Below are 23,586 nucleotides of genomic sequence, written 5' to 3'. Positions count from 1 at the left end.
GATATAATTAGGCAACAACAGCTGGTCACACACATGGAGTTTTCCAACGGACTCCAGATAAGACAATCTACTGATAGCTGAACGAGTAAACAGTATTCTTGGTCCCGATCTTTCTCGCACTCTTGTATGTCTCTCTTTCTGTACTTCCTCTCAGGCTTTATCTAGTGTTGAATGTTTTTCACTTAAACTCGCACTCTGCTAACATGCCCATCATCCATCGCCAAATAGGCCGGCTGTTACAAAACTCACTCTATTTCATGCCAGGGTGCTGGCTCTGGCAACACTCAGCCACTTCTATGTGTCAAAGCGCGTGCACGTGTGCGTGTGTGAGCGAGAGAGAGAAAGAGAGATTAAGGGTGGGAATGAAAAAGAGATTGAGATCGATGTATTTGAATTTCTGTCCATTTGCCAGTTTTTCATTTTTTCCCCCATCACTCATCTTTTAGGAATGGCATTTTCCCACACGCTCATTTCGGTTTAGCGTTCAGTCTTTGTATTCTCACCCTTGACTTTTGACCTTTGCATTTTGTTCCCAGGAGAAAAAAAAAATCATGTCTAATATTTTTTCTTGTCTGTCTGCAAACAAGCCAAAATCATCTTGCCAAACATACAAGAAAATGATCTTATACTGTAGATCTACATACAAGTGGCATGTAATGTTAGCTTGTGTATATGTGCATGTGCGTGTGCGTGTGCGTGTGTGTGTGTGTGTGTGTGTGTGTGTGTGTGTGTGTGTGTGTGTGTGTGTGTGTGTGTGTCAGAACTGAAGGTAGAATTTAATCTTTGATATTGTTATCAGTTCCATGGTGATGGAGGACTGTTTGGAAGACCCACTGCAGCTCTGACCTACTTGTGTCAGTGAATGGGCTGCATGTAGACTGTTTTGTTGAGTGCGGTGCATGTGTGTTTGTGTGTGTGTGCATGTGTATGTTGGAGCTTGGAAGAGTGTGTGTTTAAGGCAAACTCTGTGTGGACACGGGGAGTGTGAGAAGCTGAGTGTTTTGACAGCTTTAGAACAGTCCCAGTACAGTGCTGCAGCAGCGGGTGAGTGGGTCTGTTGGATATTCGGGTGAGCTGTAGGGGTGAGAATAGGGTCAGTGGTGGAGTGGACAGGAGGGGATGAGATGAGGGCAAGAATTTCCTTCCAAAATGCTCCACACCATTAAAATGATACTTGATAGCTATTTCTTTTTTATTAAGTAAACTCATGATAGCATCTGAACTGAATCCATCTCAGTCTAAATTTCCTTGCACCACAAAGTAAACAAGAGGAGAATGTTACTGAAACATCAATATTTACAAATGGATCATTACCTATTGCAACATGAAGCCATTTCTTAATGTGTGGTGAAAAGTGAAGAGATTTTCTAATGTGAGACAGCAAAAACTAGTCAAATGGCAAAAAAATTATTAATAGGTGTTTTTCCTTTTAAGATTAAGTAGTGAGAAGCATATTGATACCATAGTCTGCATATGAAGCTCGACAAACCTTACGTGATGCCACCCACAGAATCCTGCAGAGTGATTTTGAGGAGTGTGGTGGTTCTAGCCATCACCATCACCATCTTGACAGTCCCTGAACCTGCCTAACTCTTGGCGAATCCAAAAATTAGCAAAGAGGTGGAGCACGAGTAGAGCTGAGGTGGGCCATGGACTGTAGATGATGACACCCACCTTTTATTTAAAGCAGAAACCCCCTTAGTGATGCATAATTTTAAGCCTTAATTTAATTTAAGCAGGCAAATTATATAAAAACTCACTTTGCATAAGGTTGTCATGAATGTTGAATTAGCTATACAGACCAAGACTATTTTTGTACCAGGCTGTAAACATGTTTACTTTTGCTGTAAAGTTGGGTATTTTAACATGAGGGTCAATGAGGATTGAACTGCTTTTAAAACCAGCCTCAACTGGTCGTGTGAGGAACTGCAGTTTTTGGCATTTAGATGTTGGCTTCATTTTCCAGCCCTAGAGGTTACCACTTTGTGTGTGTGTGTTCATTTGTGCATCTTATTGACTGAAAAAAATATTTGATATCCCAAGCAAACCTTTGTAAGAGAAACCTTCAAACATATTCTGAATGCACCTGCAGCTAAATAAAAGAAATGCTGCACTTGAACAAAACTGATTTTATCAAAATGAATAAATTCAAAAGTGCCTGTCCTTTGATGAACCCAGGGAACACTAGATGGCATTGAATATAATGCAGACAAAAGTGAGTATTTGTCCAAGCACCAAGACCCTCCTTTTTGAAGTAGTTATGCCAAAGAATGATCTCAGCTCATTCTCCCAACTTTAATCTCACCAAAGTGTAAAAGCTATGGGAGTAGACTTCCCACACAGTTAATAAAAGAGCGATAAAGCTCGTAAACAAAGCACAGTCCTTTTCGTAGTACTGTAGCTGAAAAGGCCAGACATCACCTCCAACGGTGCTGCTTGAGAGTTCTCTCACAAGTACACCTCTCCAACAAAGGGGCTGCCTCTCACCATTTCTAAGCCCTCTCAGTGCCAGTGGTGTTGAACCCCTGCTTTCTCCAACTGCATTCCAGCCCATCTTTCATGCTGTTGCATTCGGGCCATGCCAGCCAGGTCAGGGGGCAGTATTTTCTCAGGGTTTCAAGACAACAGTGGACAAGTAGATATAAAACAGACACCCCAACAAGATGTGCATTGAAGTCCTATTTGGTTCATTTTGGTGTTGTTTTTATGTTGGGCAAGAAAGCAGATGAAAGCACATCTTTGAGAATCTGCGGGGATGCTGTGAGAGCAGCACAAAGGTCAAGTAATAGATTAATGTTATTCTAAGGCATAATAATGCTTCACTAACTCACTATGGGCACACAGGCTGGCATCCTCAGCTGATCTACAGTAGAATCTGTCACAGAAATGCAACACATTGTTGTGGTGACCTTCAGTAACAGCACTGAATTAATGCTGCAGTGAGACTTGATGCTTCCTTTGTTTCAGAGACATCAGTACCAAATCCTACCAGTAGATGTCTGTCTTCAGTCTTGCACAGTCGTGGCAGAAAGTTAGCAGACAGATTGTCTAGGATCCCCACATGGCAAAACACTGCAGAAAGTCCCAAGTGAATTGTTAGATAAAACGTAGTCTAATAGAAATTCCACACTCACCTCTTATCTGGAGTTGTAGGCACCACTGCAATGAGTGGCAGATGGATTCAGAAAAAAGTCCCTGTCTTAAAAACAGGTATGGGTAAAGCCATTAAAGTTTAAATTAAACATAGTTCTGCTGGCAGAAGGGTAGGGTATTTTTTGCCTCTTGGCGACATGGCAGCATTTTTCTTCTTTAGTACAGCTTAACATTCCAGGAATGAATTCCCAGACATTACAATCTTGGAAAAATATGAGGGCAAAAGGCTGGGTATTTTCCACGATCCAATCCATGGTGTACTGTTTCTGTGCTCCTGTATTGGCTTTAGAAGCAAAACAGTTGCTATGTGGTAGTTGCTATGCCTGAACACCCAGAATAACCATCGCAGAGAAATTCTCTCCATTGCCCATGAGTAATAACAACACTATTGCATAATTTATCTGGATTTTAGTTTTGATAGAGGATGATTTCCTCATCTAAGCAAGGGTTAAAGGAGAAAGAGGACTAAATCAGGCAGATAGTTATACATTAGCACACTTGATAACAGATTTTGAGTTGATTCACTTTAGTATTTATTTATTTTTTGCAAATATGCACTCTCCGTTTTCTATGACAAATAATAATCCAGTGAGAGCATCTCCAGCCAGCACAAAGGAGGATGTTAGTGTGTACCGATTAAAGGCAGCATGCTTTGCAGGGTGGTTTGAGTTAACAGGATGGAAAGGGCACTGTTCTGAGGGCGGGGCTACTATCAGCTTTGCAGCATATGATTGGCTGTTGTGTTGTAATCTCTGATGAAGCATTAAAATGCTCCCGTTCAGCTCCAAAATCCGACACACCAAGGCTTAAATTTAGCTCATTTGGGTTGTTTAGTTTCTTTTGTGAGATTATATCCACACCAAAGAAAGCTGTTTAATTTAGGTTCTTAAATAAAGTCATATGACATAGTTAAAGGGCAAATATAAAAGGAAATGATAGTGTCAGGGTTAGAATTTGATGTTTTGATTTATGCACAGCCAGAAATGCTTTATAATATCACTTTAATTCATCTTAAATGTATTCAGTGATCTCAAGCCTTCTGCCAAGTGTGTCACGGTCGAGCATATTAGGCGAGAGAATGTAGCCTAAGAGTGCCGCCATAGTTCAAATATTACTTTTCGTACAGACCATGAATGCAGCACAAGAGGAGTTGGGCGACTTGTGTCGTGACGCGCAGTCGTGGAGGCGTGCCTCTGATGAAATCAGCTGGGGAAACAACAACAGAGAAGGGGGTGGCTCAGACTAGCAAAATCTTTCGGCCAGTTATGTTTAGATTTCATTGCAAAAAGTGTCCGTTCAAGAACAAAAGCGCGTCACATCGAGTCTGCAGCGGCGAGTCGAGACTTGCTGAGTTGTGTGAGACGCTGGGTTAAGGAGGCGGCGAGGGGAAGTCAGAGGAGGATGTGACAGGGCAGAGGTCCTGTCCGCAGTTAGACTTGCTCTTTGTCAAACAACGGGAACACCGCGACCACCTCTCCGTTGTCTGTGCGTCTTTGTCCGGTTTGAGTGACCGGCTGAACCACCAGCTAAGTGGCATGTGGGTCAATTCCGGAACCGTCGGAAGGTAGGGACCCCTCCTGCAGGCGCACTGGGTCACATGCTCTTCTTTCGATTCTATTGTGCACAAAGCAATCCACACATCGCCTGTTATGCTATTTACTCCAGAGATTGTGAAATCAGCAGCAGCTGTATTTTATCCATATCTGTTGACCTTATTGTGCTTCAGAGGTTTTAATCTCTTATCTATTTCGTACCTCTGTAATACTCCCTGAGCTTCTTTTGTTTTATTAAATGATTGTTATCATGCAAATGATGCTCCAGTGACAGATCATTGTTATATTTGAAATCCTACACGTGCTGCACAGACTGCTGTTTTACTAGAGCGTTTGGATTCAGTGTTGGAGTGCAGCGGATGGGCTTGGCACATTACGCAAGACTTATCAGCGCATCATTTTGGATGTAGGCTGGCATGCACCTGCCTTTTAGAACATGGATGTATGAAAGACATCTTAGCCCAGCGATGAATGTGTCATGGATCGTGTCTTTTATCCTCACAGACATGGATTGACAGAACAATATGTTGCCCGATTTGTTGAATCGGTGTCCCAAAAAAATAAAAAAATAAAAATAATGAATGAGCCAGGTGGTTATGAATGGCTGCGGGGAGAGGGAGCGCACGAGGTTCGTTTCATTGATAAGCGTAGTGATGTTACAGCACAGTATTTACTGGAGGAGTGTGCACATAAAAACTGTGACAGAAGATAAGGCAAAAATCTTTAAGACTGCAGACACGCACACACATATATACACATACACACACACACACACACACACACACACACACATACAGACAGACTGTAATGCTGATCCTGTGGCTGTGACGTCATCAGAGGGATTGTGTTACGCAGGCAGCTACGTGGCTGATGAAGAAGCCTCTCACTTCTACCTGGAAATAAATAAATAATGCTCTACATGAGGAGGAGCTTTTCTCTCTCTCTCTCTCTCTCTCTCTCTCTCTCTCTCTCTCTCTCTCTCTCTCTCTCTCTCTCTCTCTCTCTATCTATCTATCTATCTATCTATCTGACCAACTGATCATTCCCAGTCATCAGCAATTAATCATATCTACAGGATACAGTTGCATAAACTATTTGGCACGCACACACAATATTGTGCAATCCTTGTCTTTTGGCCAGCGTACTTTTTTTTCCCCTGAAAAGATGTCTATTAATGGCCACTATGTGACTGTGGCTAATCCTTCCGTGGAAACGCCAGCCACATTGCATTTTCAGTTCTATGCAGCTTTTTTTTTAACACAATCTTGTCAAAATAATTGAAGAACTTGCCATTGTTGATGTCACTATTACACTCATGTACATTTCAGGTTGGTGTATTTAGGCCAGTGAGACTTTGCCATTATACCACTATAATAGCTAACGAATCAAAGATCATGGCTGTCATGTATATTGTCAGATGGATTTGGAACAGAGCTACTTATTGTCCTGATTAGGCGCTATGCCCGAAGCTTTGACTGTGTCAACAACTTTGAGATAACATTGTGCAGCACTGACAAACCCAGATGGAAGAATGAGCCAGCATTATATGGCTGACTTGAAAGTTCTGACCCCTGTAACAGGCTGTAGTGAAAGATATACAAAGGTAATAGAGCTTGCAATTGTGCGTATTTTTAATGCCTTATGTGTTCTCATGAGCCTGAACAACAGGAGATTATGATGTGGAAGGTAGAGCTTCGGTCAGAGAAAGTATGCTGCACTTTTAAATATGCTGTTGCTGGTTTGTATGCAAAATAATCATGCTGAGCTAATACTGAGCTTCAGATTGAAACAAGGCAACTACCAAATCAGAAAGGCTGCAACTGAGACTATATACTATGCAGTGCGTCTGATCCATTCCAACTGCTGTGCCAACGGTTTAACAAATTCAAGCTGTCATCTTTGTGTGACAGTCATGCTTTACATGAAATTTCATGTGGTAATGCTCTATTTCATGTTTTAAGTATATTACACAATGAATTACACAATGAATATTGAACTGAAGCTTGACTTCAAAATATACATATACAGCAAATCAAATCACAATATGTGTCAAACAAGTTGCAGTTGCAACTGCTCTACATTGTATAATACTGTAGTTTGATTATTAGGGTCCAGGTTATTTTTGAGTTGTCAATTACAAGATTTTCTATTCCACCCCAGACACACTTTGCATTATGCTCAAAGCGGTTACATTCCCTATGTGTAGTAAATTCTTTCAGACAAACTTAATTCACCTCCTCTGCACTAAAGTTGCAGTAATATCTGGGTCACTAAGTCCTTTGTTTGAATGTCACAGTAATTACAATTTCGGAGAGAAAGCAAATAATGCTACACTTCTAAGTATCCAAATTGTGATATTAAAAATGAAAAATACCTGTCAAATGAGGTAATGTGGGATGCTACCCATCTTTTAAGTGATGCTGTCAAACACTAAACATCAAACCAGAGTTTACTGTCATGAAATCTGTGCAAACATGAAGCTGTGTTTGCAAAAAAAGTGTCTTTTATGCTTTGCATGTAAATGCAGCATTTTGTTTATGAAGGTAGGGATTTTGCAAGAATGTTTTCCTCTTTAAAAGACGACTTGCACTTCCAAAAGCGAGTCAAAGCAGTCGCAGAGTACTCTAGTGATCAGTGGGAAATGGCAGAGGAATTGCCAGCTCATCTGTTTGTTTTATCAGAAGAGACTTGAAAGGAAAATAATGAGAATGGGTGAGAAAGGAAGAGCGAGAGAGAAGGAAGAGAAGTGAATGACAGACATACTGGGAGACACTGCAGATAAAAATAACCTGCACTGGAGTGGATACTGAAAAGTATAAGGGTGTGAAATAGAGATGAGATAGGGAGAAACAAGTTGAGACAGCAACAGAGATGAAGTGAGAGAGTAGGTGGAAAATATGGACGGGAAGGAGGAGGAGGAGGAGGGGGAGGAAGAAGATGGGGAGGGATGAAGGAAATGAGGGCATCAAGAGGAGCCTGTCTGTGTTTACAAAGCATTATTGCTACAGAGAGAAGAAAGCAGGGAGGCTCTCCCAACTAGGCTGACATGCGACTCTCACCCTATTCATTAGGATAGATGTGCTCATGACACTGTCTGCCACGCATGCATTAATACCAGTGCCATCTGCACTGGGTGAGGCAAGTACGTGCAAGCGCGCTCGTGTGTGTGTGTGTGTGTGTGTGTGTGTGTGTGTGTGTGTGTGTGTGTGTGTGTGTGTGTGTGTGTGTGTGTGTGTGTGTGTGTGTGTGTGTGTGTGTGTGTGTGTGTGTGTGTGTGTGTGTGTGTGTGTGTGTGTGCTCAGGTGCTGGCTATACTTGTGGGGACATTTGGTCCCCACAACTGTAGGAAAACCGAAAACTATGTCACTTGTGGGGACCTCATTTTGGTCCCCACAAGTTTAAACAGTGTTTTCTTGGCCATGTTGTTGTTACTGAAAAAAGTAAAAGCGCAAAAACGTTTCTTTAGGGTTAGGCATTGTTTTGGTCTGGGTTAAGGTTCGGGTTAGGGTAAGGGTTAGGGGTTAGATATGAATGGGAGTCAATGGTATGTCCCCACAATGATAGAAAATCACAGTATGTGTGTGAGTATGTGTGTGTGTGTGTGCATGTCTGCGCTACTGTGTATGAGTCTGAGGTCTACTGTCAGCCATCCAGGGAGCCGAGCAGAGGCTACAGACCAGGTTATGTAACCAGTCTGTGCCAGCTGTGCCTGTGGCAGTCAGTGTATCAAACATCCACATAACAGACACACACGTCTCTCCCACACACACTAACATGCACACACACACACACACACCTACAAATGATTTGATATCATTTTTCATGCAAGCAGACTTTTGACACAAATAAAATTAGGACACAATCATGATTGCACAAGCGCCTTGCCAACAATCACACACGGACACTTTGCAGTCGTGTCCCGTGGCTCTGTGTGAGTGCACAAGTGTTGTGTTGGTCCAAAGTGAGTGGGTATTGGGGTCATCTTTTCGCACGGCCGGAAGACGAGAGGCAGGTTTATCGTGGCATTGGATTGAACTCTTGCCCTGAGGAAGCAGGCAGATTGAGGCTATGGATGGTTTTGGGATGAGCAGTTGCTGCCAGTGGATTGCTAAAGGTGTTACATAACAGGGAGAAGGAGACGAGGAGGGGGGGAGGAGGAGGAGGAGTGAAACGGGTGTGGGAGGGCTGTTGGCTTAATTCTGCTCCTTAATTGCCATCCAGAAAAGTGTAAGGTCACAGATAGACAGATGACTGCTAATAAAAAAAGGGTGGTAGGGAGCTTGACGTTGAATGTGAAAGAAAAACAAGCAGGGAAGGGGGATTTAGTGTGTGAGAGGTGAAGTTAAGGATGGAAAAACTGTGAGGTGCAGTATTATGTTTAGACAATGAATCCAGAATGGGGGAAAGGAGTGAGGTCAGGTGTAGTTGAATGGGAACATCTGGTAACAGACCAGACAGACCGAGAGAGACAGAAGGATAAATGATAGCAATTACGAAAAGAACCAATGGGTGTGCATAAAACAAGAACAAACTAGAGTTAAATATGATGAGAAACCTGTATCTCCTTGTGCAACCCTTCCTGGCCTTAAAGTAAAGCCATACACATTCTCCATATAATGCATGAGTTTGTTCGTCTCTCTGGCTCTTCTGCATCAAACAATCATATATACACACACACACCCGCACTGGTTAAATCAATGACATCCCAGAGTAAACCAGAAGGGTCGTGTTTGTGTGTTGTGTGGGTGTTTGAGTTCCTGTCACAGTGTTTATCACTGTGGTGTTGCCTACACCCCATCAATATGCCATTCTAAGAAATATATGCACACATACAGCAAAACTGTTATCCCATTGTATCTTGCACACACACTTTATTGTTACCTTGCAACAGCTCTTTGTCCTTGCAGACACCTGCACTGCCTTGCTGGGAAGATGACACTGGCCATGAAGTCTAGACGTCTGTGCAAAGTTCACTATAGGTCATTCTCTAAAAATGAAACCTGATCTTTACAGCTTCTCTTTCCACCGCTCTGAGCTGCACTACTCTGCTCTCATAGTCTCCAGCGTCTGCTCATCGGTCCGTCATGCAATTAAAAATAATTGTTGAAGTCAATGAAAGCTCATGTAGTTTAAATATAAACCTGTGAGCAGGTGCATGTCCGTAAAGTGCAGCGGCGTATGAATAGACAATTGTGTTATGTGTGTTGACTGGCGCGTGACTTGTCTCGCTCAGAGTCGGGTGAGGAGCCTCAGATGGAGAATGATATCTGGGAGCTGGGTACTCTTGATCCTCCTGAGAAACAGTCTTCACCACCACCACCAACGCCGCCTTCTGGTTATATCACTGCTTGCATGGTTTTGTGCCTCATAGACCTTCCCTAAGCTCATTACCACATGCACACACCCTCACATGCATACTGACTTCCAGACTCCCATGGGCCAGTAGTAAAGGATTTTAAGCTCTTCTCTGCTCTCTCCCTTGTCTTCTTCTTTATCTTTCTTTATTTGAGAATCACACATTAGACAGTAAAAAGCAGCATCAGCGGGGAAAGCTGTGATTTGTTCCCCTGGGCAGCGTTGGTTATTGCTGGTCTTGCCCTTTTGATCCCCATGACATGACTGAGTTATTCTAATGCTGGGGCTGACAGTCCCTCTGTTTGTCTCTAAGACTAATAATCCCCTCCCTGCCTTGTCTCTATTGCAATTCCTTTTGCTTATCTACTGTGGCATTAGAAACGCTGGGAATTAGCAGTAATGTGCACCCGCTCTTCCTCTCCCTCTGGCTGTCAGTGCCCGCTCTCTGCTCTCGGCACATATTATGGTCATCACAGACACACTTGTAATACGTCAGAATTCACACTTGGCCCTTCATTCCTCTTCTCTTAATACAGCTCTAAGTGGACTGCTGCCATGAACATTAAGCAGAAAGTTGTTAGATAACTGCAAGGTCGTTCCACTTTATTATTGCTTCCTCTGTCTCCCTCCACTACCTGTGGTACGTGTCTCTAAAGGTGTCATAGTCAGACAGGTGGCAAGGGAAAAAGGGTATTTATAACTCTGAAAGTCACATTTCTCTCTCTGTCTTCCATATGACCCATTCAGGGAACAGCTTCTTTAACAGACGCTTTTCTTCAGCTCGGATAGACAAAGGTATGCTCTCTGTGCTGCACTTCCTGCCTAATGTGATTGGGACTCCTTCTGACAGGAAGTCAGGAAGAATGAAGATGTTTTGGTTATTGTCGACAGGGACGATCAGTGTCTTAGGTCTTGGAAAAAAGTTGCAGTGATATTATAGACCGAGTGGAGGTATAGGAATACATGGAGAGCAGGTCATGGCTGAATAGCAGGCTCATGTGTCTGATGAATAGATGCCATTTTTAGCCGCCTCTCTCTGTCACTGCTGGACTGAAGTGTTGCACTGGCATCCACGCCAATGGAATAACAAGCGAAGGCCTTTATGAATGTTTCAGATGCTCTATTTATGGGGCCTTGGGGCGGGTCTTTGAACAAGTTGCAATGACGAGTGGACTGATTAGCAGACTACAGGTCTAACCGTGTGCAGTGAGATGCTGCTGCTGGTGCTGGTGGTGGTTTTGCAATAGAGCAGATTCCTCCAGGAGTGTTTTAAAAAGGGAATTAGCATGTGTTTTGAAATGTCAGAAATGTTTGTAAGCAGTTTATAGAAAGGGGATTTCAGTAAGCTTTTTACAGTAATGTCTGGTTTTAAAACAGGAAGTCAGTTGAGCTGTACATAACCAACTCCATCTTGTGCTAAGTCGGGATCTGACAGGTGGTCAGCCATGAGACCACATTATTTGTGTTTCTTCCCCTCTGTGCAAATTTATAGTCAGTATGTTTAACAGTGCAGTGACGCATTAATGACTAAAAATAATGTGTGACTTTATGAGGGATTTTTTGTAAACGGCAGGATAGATGTTTTATCCTATTATATTGTGTTTCTCTGGAGTGAAGTTGGTCCCAGTGAATGAAAAGGATAGCAGACGGGATAAGACAGACAAGGGCAGAAAGGGACAGTGAACTCAAGCGAAGGCTCCCTCTTTTTGTCTCTCCATCTCGCTCTGTCTCACTCTGTGCTGTTACAGAAATAGCTCTGCGGTCCCTCTATTCCTCAGCCTGTGAACCATGTGTTCTGTTGAGGGGTTTGGCAGAAGCCTCTGTGCACTGGGCAGTACAGCTATGGGGGCTTAGAGCCTTAACAAAGCTTCCCTCGGCTAGACTGAGGGGGGCTGGATGTAGTGAACTAGAAGCTACTGTGCCAGTTGCTGTCATTGTCAAAATGCAGAGTCATTCCTCCTGGGATGCTTTGTCAAATGTGGTGTAAATTTCCGTGAATATTAAATTAACCTCTTTTCTTCCCTTTTCTCCCCTCTCTCCCATATTCTCCAGGGCCCTCTCCATGGATATAGACACAGACTATGAGCGGCCCAATGTGGAAACCATTAAATGTGTGGTGGTAGGGGATAATGCAGTAGGCAAGACCAGGCTAATCTGTGCCCGGGCCTGCAATGCCACCCTCACACAGTATCAGCTGCTTGCCACCCACGTGCCAACCGTCTGGGCCATCGACCAGTACCGTGTATGCCAGGAGGTGGGCACACACACACACAAATGCACACACACTGTGAAAAGAGCCACATATAGATAAACTCAGGTACACTTGTAGACACAGTAATGAGATAAATTATTACCAATTAAACCATTGGTAAAAGCATTTAATTTTAAGGCTGTAAAAGCATTTGAATGTTATATTGATGGTAGAAATGTTGACTGTGCAGTTTCACACCGTGCACTGTTTTTGCCCTTCAAGTAAGCGATTGAATACTAAATCAATTCTGCTAAACACAAACCCCACAATTATTTCAAGACCTTTTGACCTGATTGCAGGAATATTTGTCTGTGCTGCAGGTGTTAGAGAGATCTCGAGATGTAGTAGATGAGGTCAGCGTGTCCCTGAGGCTGTGGGACACATTCGGGGATCATCACAAAGACAGACGATTTGCCTATGGCAGGTGAGAAGAGACACGCACATAGACACACACAAACACTTAGCTTCAAGCAGTCTAGCAACCAGAACTCAGCTACTGACCCAGTAACACAATTGCTGGCTGACCACAAGGTTAACTACCTTCCAACACATTCCGTTTTCACAATTGGTGCAGCCAAGAGATTGCTTGGTCTTGGCTCTATAGTTTTATAAGGCATTAACACAATTTTCCCTGAGCTAATATCTCACTGCGTTCATTGCTGTTTGGTACGGGAGACTGTAACTTTGAATGAGAATGTATCTACTCTGTCACATCTGCGCAAACATGCACACATAACTTTTACTTTCCCAAGTTGTTGTTTGTGTAATCCAACTGCCATGCTTTGTAGCTGAACTCTGCCCTCAAGCTGCTACATCCTTCCTCCACCAGACATGATTGGATCATCGCTCTATCCTCTTACTCCCCATCCCTCTATCAAAGCTGCTTTATTGGCGTGAAATGCAAAAGTACTTATTGCCAAAGCAAAATCAGCATAGACCAATTCCACTGACAGTGATCAAAACCTGACCACAAGACGTCAAAATGAACAATGAACACGGAGAAGGAAGGAAACATTTCACACATCTTTAAAGGAGTACTGTATTTACTACTGTGTGTAGACAGTGGAGTATTAATCCACACATTCATCTAAATGCACTCATTTTATTTTCGTTTTCTTGTTTTGTGACACAATGCTGAGACATTCTCACCAGTTTTTAAGCCTACTAATTATAATCACACATTTTCTCTCCATCTGGCTCTCTGTTTGAATTGTTTAATTCACATCTTTAGTCATTTAATCTGTCTCTCATATAGTCACAAGGCAAAACCAGGAAACTAAGACACACGCATGTACACATCACTGTACAGTCTGTGAGCTCTCTCAAGGTTAGGTGGAAACACTTTGTGTAACATGTCACTCTATCCCTGCTTTGCAAAGCGTATCTGCTGAGAATGTGCATTTGTACATTTATAGGTTGCATGTGGCTCAGTTTGTGACCTCCTCTCTGTTGTGTTCTTCCACTGTCTCAGTGTCTGTACATTTGTGCAGTGATCTGCTTTTGTTTGTTTGTGTTTTGGTGTGTGTGAGAATGGCCGTTGTTGTCCGCACGTCCTGTATGCTTTGTCAGCCTGCAGTCAGCTGATAAAGACACAGTGCCAGCTCAGCTGTTTTCTTTCTGCCTGCCTCCCTGGCGTCACCAGCTCCAGGCATCAACCCCCCCTACTCGTCCTCCTTTTCTAGCTTTGTTCATCCTCATTCATCAGGGCTGTGCCTCCTCCTCCAACCTGCACTCAGACTCCTCTCCTCACCTTCACCTCACTGCCCCTTTCATAATCTTCCATCTTCTATGCCCTTGACACTTTGCTGCTCTTTCACCCTCTCCTCACCATCCTCCATACTGCTGCCTTTTGTTGATATCAAAACTCAAAACATCACACTGTCAGACAATACCCAGACTGTCACATGCTGTGTTACAAGAGGAACGTTCTGGTTGGAAAAACAATCTGACCCTCAAAATAGGCTAAGCTAAACTTAACCTGAGCCAACCCCTACTTGTGTTTTAGTCAGCAGAAATTCATTTTAGAAAAGGACAGGAACATTCTGGTAGGGAAAACAATCAGAGCCTCGAATTAGGCTAAGCTAAACTTAACCGGAGCCAACCTCTACTTGTGTTTTAGTCAGCAGAAATTCAGTTTAAAAGGTCTTATTTTCCTTTTGACTAAATAAGCAAAACGATGTCATATTGCACTTGTAAGCATTGCTCTTGCATAACTGTTATGCTACTGCTGTGCCAAAATTAATGACTGATAAGGGTTGTGATGCCAGGCTGCTTATTGCAGAGAAACACACAGACCTGAATGAGACCCATTAATTTCTTCAAGGCAATGGAAAAGCTGACTATTCACAACATCTCTGTGGTGTTGTTGTGTCTCTCCTTATTTATCTGGCAACTGATGACCTTTGTGGTTTGGATCCACCACGTACACACACACACACACACACACACACACACACACACACACACACACACACACACACACACACACACACACACACACACACACACACACACACACACACACACACACACACACACACACACACACAGAAAGCACTATTTAGCGAAGTGGAGCTAATTATCATATATTAGTAATGGCAGTACCTTCGTACTTTAGTACAGTGGACTCATTTGGCTCATGATGGAAACACTCACACACTTTTTGTTAAAATCTACATTAACACAAACCTGTATGGACTGGCTAGCACTTTCCTTGTTCACACATTAAGCCTAATGTTCCATATTCAGTATGTTTGTTATACAATCTATATTATGCTTTCAGTGTTGGAAAAATGCAGAGCCAGTACATAAAGACAATACAGGGCCTCTTGCATAGCAAAAAGGAAGTTTTGCATGTCAGATGAGACTACTTTGAGTAGTTTATTATATGCTGGTGCTTGTGTACTGATGTAGAGTTGAATAGTCTATATGGTAAACTACGGCAGCAAGGCCAGGGTTGTAAAAATTAAGGTATAATGTAAGTAATGTTACCATGAGAGCAAAGGCACGTACACATACCATGACCTCAAAGAGACTAAGCCAAGGTAATGATCCTTTGTCAAAGTGCTAATAGGAATTCTTGTGTGTGTGGGTGTTTAAGCTGTGATGTAATGCTTGGGTATTGTATATTATGTGCTGTGGAGAAGGAGCTTTTCAGAGATTACATTAGTGAAAGTAAAGAGGACTCTGGAACCCATGTCTGCACTGTAAAAACTGCCCCAGCTGATGTAGTGTTGTTTTGTCTTCATATGCATTTCAACTTGTCAAGCTGTTGCATTTGCGTCAAAGAAGAGAGGACATAAAGTGATTGTGAAACCTCTTCGTGGACCTTTCCTATTATGAGATTTTCCAAAGCATTCAAATTAGAAATTTACAGTATAGCTTCTATCTCCTCAGTAAATTGTCCATGTTTACTGTAACAGGTATTTTACTTAAGGGAAAGACACATGTTTAAGTTGGTGTAATGCTGCTCTCAAGTTCAAGAACTGAATTACTTTACACCTGCTAATGAATACTGCATGCTGACAAATGCCAAAAACTGCAGCATTACATTAGATTTAACTGTCTTCAAGATATCAGCGATGATTAATGTTGCACACAAGTTACATAAGTCTTAGTTGTGTTGTGCTGCTGGGGTCAGACGCCCTGTGCTTTCCGTTGTTGGAAGAAGTAGATCATTTAGGAATTGCATTTGTTTTTCGCCCTATCAGCATTTCAGTGGTACTAAATGATCCATCTCACTTACGCTAAGCTTGATCAAACATTACCTAGAAACGGAGACACATGCACCAACATGCCACAGAAATATCACAGCCAGCGAACAGCTGTAGCTGCCGCTGTGTGCTTGCTCAAACATATCGGTTGAGAAAATGAATTTGTGTGTGTGTGTGTGTATGCGTCTGTATGTGTGTGTATTCTGATCTATTCTTAGCCTTCTCTTTGTGGTCCATGTAGCCTTGGAGGGCTTAGGGAGATTTACGTAAGAGAGAGGGAGCGACGGGCCACACAAATCACCAGCCCAGAGGCCCAGACTCATAAACACATACATGCACACGCACACATGCCGGCCCAACCACCCATACACTTGTGACCCCACCTCGTAGCTTTCTCACTGCCACTGTGCATTCTCCCACAATGCCTTGTAGCAGCCGAACAAGCTTCTTCCATATACACATCGCACATGTTTTAACATAAACTGACAAGATGCACAGTGAGTCAGCACTGACCCTTTTTATTTCTCTTTTCTGTCCCCTTCACTCCATCAAAGACCTCATGTCTCCTTATGACTGACATCTCCTGCTCATGCCAAAACAAATCAGCTCTCCTCTGCCTGTTTCCATCTTTCCCGTGATCTCTGTTATTCTGCGAAATGAAGAGTTTTTTCCGTCTCTCTCCTTTCTCTGTAGGTCTGACGTAGTGGTGCTTTGCTTCTCTCTGGCTAATCCCAATTCCCTGCGCCACGTCCGCACCATGTGGTTCCCGGAGATCAAGCACTTCTGTCCCCGAACACCCATCATCCTGGTTGGCTGCCAGCTGGATCTGCGCTATGCTGACCTGGATGCAGTTAACCGTGCACGACGACCACTAGCCAAGTAAGAGGCCTTCTTCATCAGGCATTAATAGACAATTTTAGACAGGATCTGCACCGATATAGCTTCAATGAGGATTGCATGTAGGCCTGGCCCAGTTAATCAGTGCTCATTAACAGCAACATAATAGTAACTGAATCACCACAGATGGTACACTGATTATTTCACTGCATCATTAGTTGATATTGTAAAGAAAAAGCAGTAAGATGTTTTGACTCATTGATTTCCTGTTTTGCATGTCGTTGACTCACAACATTGTCCTTCTTTACATGCATGTTTAGTATCGATGATGTATGCTTACAGGTTTGCTAGCACTGAGAACTTCATCTTAACATCATTATCTTTTTCTGGACCACAGACCCATCAAACCTACAGATATTCTTCCTCCAGAGAGAGGCCATGAGGTGGCAAAAGAACTCGGCATCCCCTACTATGAGACCAGCATTGTTGCCCAGTTTGGAGTCAAAGATGTTTTTGACAATGCCATCCGCGCTGCCCTAATCTCCCGTCGACACCTGCAGTTCTGGAAATCCCACCTGAAGAAAGTCCAGAGGCCCCTTCTCCAGGCACCCTTCCTGCCTCCTCGCCCACCACGCCCCATAGTGGGCATCCCGGACCCCCCTCTCACAGATGGCGAGGGCCCCGACACCCTTTTCTGTCAGCCTCTGTGCGCAGATGTTCTTTTCCTTCTGCAAGGTGGCACCACCCGTGTCTTTGCACACAAAGTCTATCTGGCTACATCCTGCTCCAAGTTCTATGACCTCTTCACCCTCGATCTTGGTGGATCAAGTGCGGAATCACAAGGGGAGGAACAAGAGAGCAAGGAAAACTTGGAGAGTGGGGAGGAGGATGAGCAGACCAGGAGAGGAGCCAAGGAACAAGCTGGGCGCACCAAGAGCCTGGACATTGATAAAGACGGGGTGGATGGAGGAGTGCGGGGCCTGAACCGACCCCAGCTGCTCCAGCAGGGCTCTTTGAGGACTTCCCAGAGTGATAATGCACTCCCCTCTCGAGCCCTGTACTCCCTGGGAGCACTGGGGACTGGTCGTGCACTTTCAGGATGGGGGAGGGGGTTCCTGAGTGTGTGTCTGGAGCATGTTGATGACCCCGTGACTGGACGACCACGATTCATGACTGTGGTAGCCATGGACGCCCTTATACAGGAGGAACCATTCAAGGTAATGGACTTGCTCAATAACATTACTATAAAAACATATCTTTATTTCAGAATCCTGTTTATATGAGTATTAGAAATAATCTAATAAACTACTCAAATGGCCTTAGCGTTGATTGAAAAAAGTGTTTCAAATGTCCTCCAAAACTGTATATTTGACCTCTCAATTTGCTCTGGTTTCAGGCAGTGCTTCAGTACCTCTACACAGGCAGTCTGGATGAGGGCCGAGGAGATCTGATGCAGGTGGCCACCATCGCAGAGCTACTCGAGGTGTTTGACCTGCGCATGATGGTGGCCAATGTTCTGAACAGAGAAAGCTTCATGAACCAGGAGATCACCAAGGCCTTCCATGTTCGCAGAGCCAACCGCATCAAGGAGTGTCTCAACAAAGGGACATTTGCTGGTAAACCACTGTGCCAACCATTCAGTGCTTCAATACTCTCAGTAGCATTGGTGTCATTGCAGATGTTTTCCGTGTTTGCATCAGTAAGTGTTTTGTGTGTCTCTCTATAAGTGTGTGCACGTGTGTGGGAGTGTGTGAGAGAATGGGAATAGTTTAGGATTGTGAGAGGTTTGCGAGGAGAAAGGAGACAAAGACAGGAAAGATTTTGCTAATTCTCAGCACTCTCTTTCAGTCTCTGATAATGCACTCTCTGTGTACATTACGTCATGTACTTGCCATTGAATAATTGCTATGAAATATGCATTTTGTTCTCTTGTGATTTATCTGTTTTCTAATGTCCTTCAAAGTCATCAAGTGACTTGATGACTTCCTCATGCTTCGGTGTGTTTGGTTGTTTGGTGTTCGCTCTTACGTGCTGACTGTGTCTTATGTTTATGTGGTGTTGTCTGTCTCCCAAAGGTGTTGTGTATGCACATCCTCACAGCATTTGCAGCCAATGCCAGACATCTGCTGCCTCTGAACAACACCTGTCTCCTCACATTCACTTCTTCCTTCAATTTCTCTGTTGTCCTCATGGTTATAATGACTGGATTTTTTATTTCAAATGTACTAAATGAAGACAAGTAAAACAATCTGAAAAACTGTGCAAATATGTAGACTTTATCCCCATTTATTTTAAAGGATCGAATTAAATATAAATAAAATTCTCTACTTTCACATGTGGTCATTACAGACATTATTGTACTAACAGTTACTTTCTTTACCAAAGCTCTAGTTCACGCAGGATTTGCTCCGTGACCTACTACCCTGCATCTTCTCTCCTTCCTCTACCCTGTGTCAGAAGCTGTTCTGTCCTCCTGTCAATTTATCTCTCTGTCTGTCTACCTGTGTCTATGTCTCTGTGTGCGTCTGTCTGGCCTTCTGCCTGCCTGTGCGTGTGTCTGGACGTCTGCCTTGTCTGTCTTTCCCCCTTTGTAGCTTGGGCTTCTGTGGCATTCCTCGAGATGAACGCTCTTTTCCCACCCCGGTTTTAGATGTGGTGTTCCGACTGGACGATGGCTGCCTCCCGGCCCACAAGCCCCTGCTCATCTCCAGCTGCGACTGGATGGCGGCTATGTTCCGTGGTTCTTTCATGGAAAGTTACATTGAGGAGGTGAGTACAGACATACTGGAAAGGGCTCAAAGATGGAGTTACCTTTAAGTTTTGAGAAGGAATTGAGTTCCTTGCATCCTACATACTGGGAATTTCACAACAGAAAACTCAGGAGTGATCACAGTATTCAGTAGTGTAACAACAACGTCTGATAAAAGAGGAAAAATGGGCTAAAGGTATATGAGCTGCTTGGATAAGGATTATTATCATGGAGCTACTTCAATGACACTGCCCAGGAACTTACACTGTGTACTCTAGTATGTAAAGGTTAGCCCTGCTATCAGATTGACCTACAAACCTTTGTTTCACTTGCCGATGTGGTTGAAACTCTACTTGCCAGATTCCTGCCTGCCTTGCACGCATACAGCACGTACAGAGTGCAGCTGCTTACAGCAACACACATTCACCTTCTGAAGTCTTCCCTGAACTTCAGTCATGAGAAGAAGTCTGAAACCTGCCCAGTGTAAAACTTTTGTGTCCTTCTTCTGACAGTGAGACCAATTACTCTGTTAATAGTTCCTGGATTTTTGCCTCTAGTTGGTGCTATCACTAGCTTAGATGCAGCCTTAGCTGTCGCCTCCTTCGTCTCCACCACTATGCTTGCTCGAGCCTTCAAGTTACGACTAACCAGTCATCGCTAGTTGGTGTAAAGCATTGCTTCCAGTGCACCGAACATCTAAGTGTTGCCACAAAAATCAGATTTGAAGCTCAGGTGTACAGTGAAATACAGGAAGATTTACTTGGCACTTGTTGGCTCTGTCAACATTGTGCAAAGTCCTCTGACAAAGGCCTAAAAGTAAAACACGGTCACATAAAGTTTGTTGTGCAAGTACACATACACAGACACTCACACACGCTTCCTGACTTTGGCTTCCTGTTGCTTGAGGTCATGTGGTTTGCAGTGCCAGGCCACGATGCAAACCACAGAGTGTTGGTTTTATGTCAAACAAGACACTGAGCCTCATTTCTAATTGTTGCTTTGCTGCCATATCAGCCTTCGAGTTAGCCTTTTTCATCATTAAAGTATTAAACTTCTGGTTATTTTAAGACATCCTCTTGTTACAAACATTGCCACATTTGTGAGAAGGCTCATGTGCCAGAGAGAGGATGTTGCACAAACCCATCTCAATAGTTAAAGTGAGTCCAGAAGAGTCCCTCTTTTGAGGTCAGCATTTCCCGAGTGGCGAGTCTGATTACTTCAGATGAGCGCTAACCTAAGGCTCAGCTTCTGGTGGCACGGTACTCTAGTGGGTGCAGAGCATGTGCTCTTGACCTGACCTAACCAGAGAGGAAGTTAAAGTCTGTCTTTAAGCTGATGCTCCTCTGACTGCATCGCAGAACCAGATCCCATAGGGTATGGTTACGTTCAAGGTTGGCAGGTTTAGGTTACTGGATCAGGCCTTCAGAAGGACACAGTTATCCTTAGAATAGATAACTGTAGAAGAGAGACAGACAACAAGCACAAACTTTGTATATTAAGGTTAGGTGTAAATCTCAAAATTGAAAATTGTTAAAGAAAAACATTGTGTTTTTTTTTTTTTTTTCTGCATGGAGAACTTGGGTTTTATTCCAGAACACACCACATGAGTAGGAGTGCAAAAAGCCATCGCAGGCTGATCGTGGCTGATAGTAAAAGCAGAGTATCAGCATTACTGAGGGGACAGAGTGCTCGATTGTGGTGGGCTGTCGGTGTCTATGGTAACTCCAAACAGTTCATGTAGTGACTATTGTGAGATTGTTTATGACATTAAGCTTGCAGAACATAGACGGCAGGTGGTCTGGAGACAAAGACTGAAACACTGACCACACAATGACACTGTCATCAACAGTGTTCTGAGCAAGTATTTATCTATTTTCATGTAAATGTATCTGCATTTGTATGTTGCAGGAAGGCTTTTTACTGCTAATTAGTGAATTAGATTGCATATGTCCGCAGCAAGCTGCAGCTACCAGCTTATCTGCTGACAGGCTTTCCTCCTTGGACAGACGAGACAGAATAGCATAAAGAGTTCCTAATGTACAGAGTGCATTTTCAGAATTACTGTCATTAGCTGATCATATCTTTATGGCTAGATGCTGCTTGTAGAAGCAGTGTCCGTAGAAATGATCAGCAATGCATGCTGAAACACTAAACCACACTAAAAGATTGATCCTTAAATAGAAGCAGGACTTTCAGAGCATGACGCAATAACACAATTGCTCAAGCTGAACACAGCAGATGGTCTCATTCTATTAAGTTTCACTGAAAGAGATTCTGTACCAGACAGAAAAGACAAAAGTGATGTTGATGTCGGAGATTTACGAAAAGATAAATGAAAATTTAATGATGATGAACAATGGCAAATCAGGGAGTAATTATTAGATATTATTTTTTGGTAGATTCCAGAGGATTTTACATGGTGTCATTGACACGTCTTTTAATTTCATAACAAACCCTTTATTAATCAACTATCCATCCCTCCCTAGTTTTACTCATTTTTAATTTTTATTCAGGAGAAATTTGGCAGACCTGTTCAAATTTTTTCATGGTGATGCACAGACTGGATTGTTTTTGAAGCTGCCAACAACAACCTGGATGATTTGATAGACACTACACTTCTACCATGTCATTTCGCAGACGGTGTCATCAAAAGCGACATACATCTGAGAGTAGATACAATGCAAGCAAGGATCTAGTCAGGAGAAAACAACCTGGATAGGTGCCATAAAACAAACTTTAGTGTGACGATTGACCGTGGTGTCTACAGCCAGTGCTGACGTACTAGAATTTTTAAATATTTTTTTGCACTCTGTCAAAGTGCAAAGGTGTTCATTGAAGAGTTCATTTTTTTAGTCTTGTTTTAAAGACTGAGAGGGACTCTGTATATCAAACAGAGTTTGGGAACTTGTCTACCACCAGGGAACCACAGAGGAGAAGAGTCTAGCTATCAGCTGGCCCTGTTGTGGCGGTTGTATCAGACGCCTTTTGTTGGCCGAGCGCAGTGAGAGGGAGGGACTGTAGACCTGAATGAGAGAGTTCAGGTAGGATGGAGCTGTTTTTATTCTAGTTTTGAATACTAATGTCAGAGTTTTGAATTTTGTGTGGGCAGCAACTGGAAGCCAGTGAAGTGATCTGAACAGTGCGGTGACGTGCTGTTTTTGGCTGGTAGAAAACCAGACGTGCCGCTGTATTCTGGATCATCTGTAGAGATGTGACCGTGTATGTGGGGAGGCCTGCCAGTAAGGAGTTGCAGTAGTTGATGTGTGTTATTACTGATGCCTGTACCAGGAGTTGCGCTGCATGTTCAGACAGGAAGGGTCTGATCTTTCTTATGTCTCTAGTTCTAGCTCTGTACAATACTGAACCTGTACAATATTTTTGCACTAAGAACAATGTCCTCTGCTTTTTGCAATATATTCTCACTCTAGCAATTGCTATTTTGCACTACTGTATATTTAATATAGGGTTATGGTTAGGTATGCATATTAAGACAATATCATCATATATCATTATATGGCTGTTCTGTTTGATTTTCTAAGTAACAGCTAGGTTTTAGAGGAACATTTTATATATCCGTTTCATTAAAATGAGACAAAAAAACTAACTATGAAACTGTGAGAGTAGCATCATCAGCCGGTGCTGTCTTATTATCCTGCTCATGCCACCCTTCTCCCTCACTATTTTTACACTCACAGATTTCAGTATTCATGCTGTTGTGTGAAAACAGGGCTATTTTAATTTTGCATAGAACAGAATTACGTTGTATATTATAAACTGATTTATTGTCATTATTATTAGTATATTCACAGCAATATAGACAGCTCTCACACTAAGCATGTTTTTTTTTCCTTGAACCATCAGTCACAGTTAAAGAGTTTTTACCTTTTGTGTAGCAGACAAAAGCCATGAGTCAAAAGACACCTCCTGTGGTTTGCTCTCTGTGTGGGCAGTTACACAAACTGACCGCAGAGTGTG

At 43.0% G+C, this 23,586-nt stretch overlaps 1 protein-coding gene across 2 annotated transcripts in view; it reads left to right on the top strand.

Annotated features, from left to right (window-relative positions):
* rhobtb4 (Rho related BTB domain containing 4) overlaps window positions 1-23,586 on the top strand; it is a 45,568-nt gene that overhangs the window by 13,467 nt on the left and 8,515 nt on the right. Inside the window, exons 1-7 of one of the 2 annotated variants that reach the window (XM_022192719.2) lie at window positions 4,329-4,717; window positions 12,114-12,315; window positions 12,633-12,736; window positions 16,719-16,904; window positions 17,260-18,079; window positions 18,259-18,478; window positions 19,513-19,631. In XM_022192719.2, the coding sequence (XP_022048411.1) occupies window positions 4,689-4,717; window positions 12,114-12,315; window positions 12,633-12,736; window positions 16,719-16,904; window positions 17,260-18,079; window positions 18,259-18,478; window positions 19,513-19,631 (1,680 nt within the window). In that variant the 5' untranslated portion in view covers window positions 4,329-4,688. Of the gene's footprint in view, window positions 1-4,328; window positions 4,718-12,113; window positions 12,316-12,632; window positions 12,737-16,718; window positions 16,905-17,259; window positions 18,080-18,258; window positions 18,479-19,512; window positions 19,632-23,586 lie in introns of those variants that run through there. The other variant, XM_022192727.2, reaches the window with a different exon arrangement.

This window comes from Acanthochromis polyacanthus, chromosome 7 (genome assembly GCF_021347895.1).
Source record: "Acanthochromis polyacanthus isolate Apoly-LR-REF ecotype Palm Island chromosome 7, KAUST_Apoly_ChrSc, whole genome shotgun sequence".
Lineage (NCBI taxonomy): Eukaryota > Metazoa > Chordata > Actinopteri > Pomacentridae > Acanthochromis > Acanthochromis polyacanthus.
The sequence above is the reverse complement of the archived record's forward strand: the minus strand, read 5'-3'. Positions and strand labels throughout refer to the sequence as shown.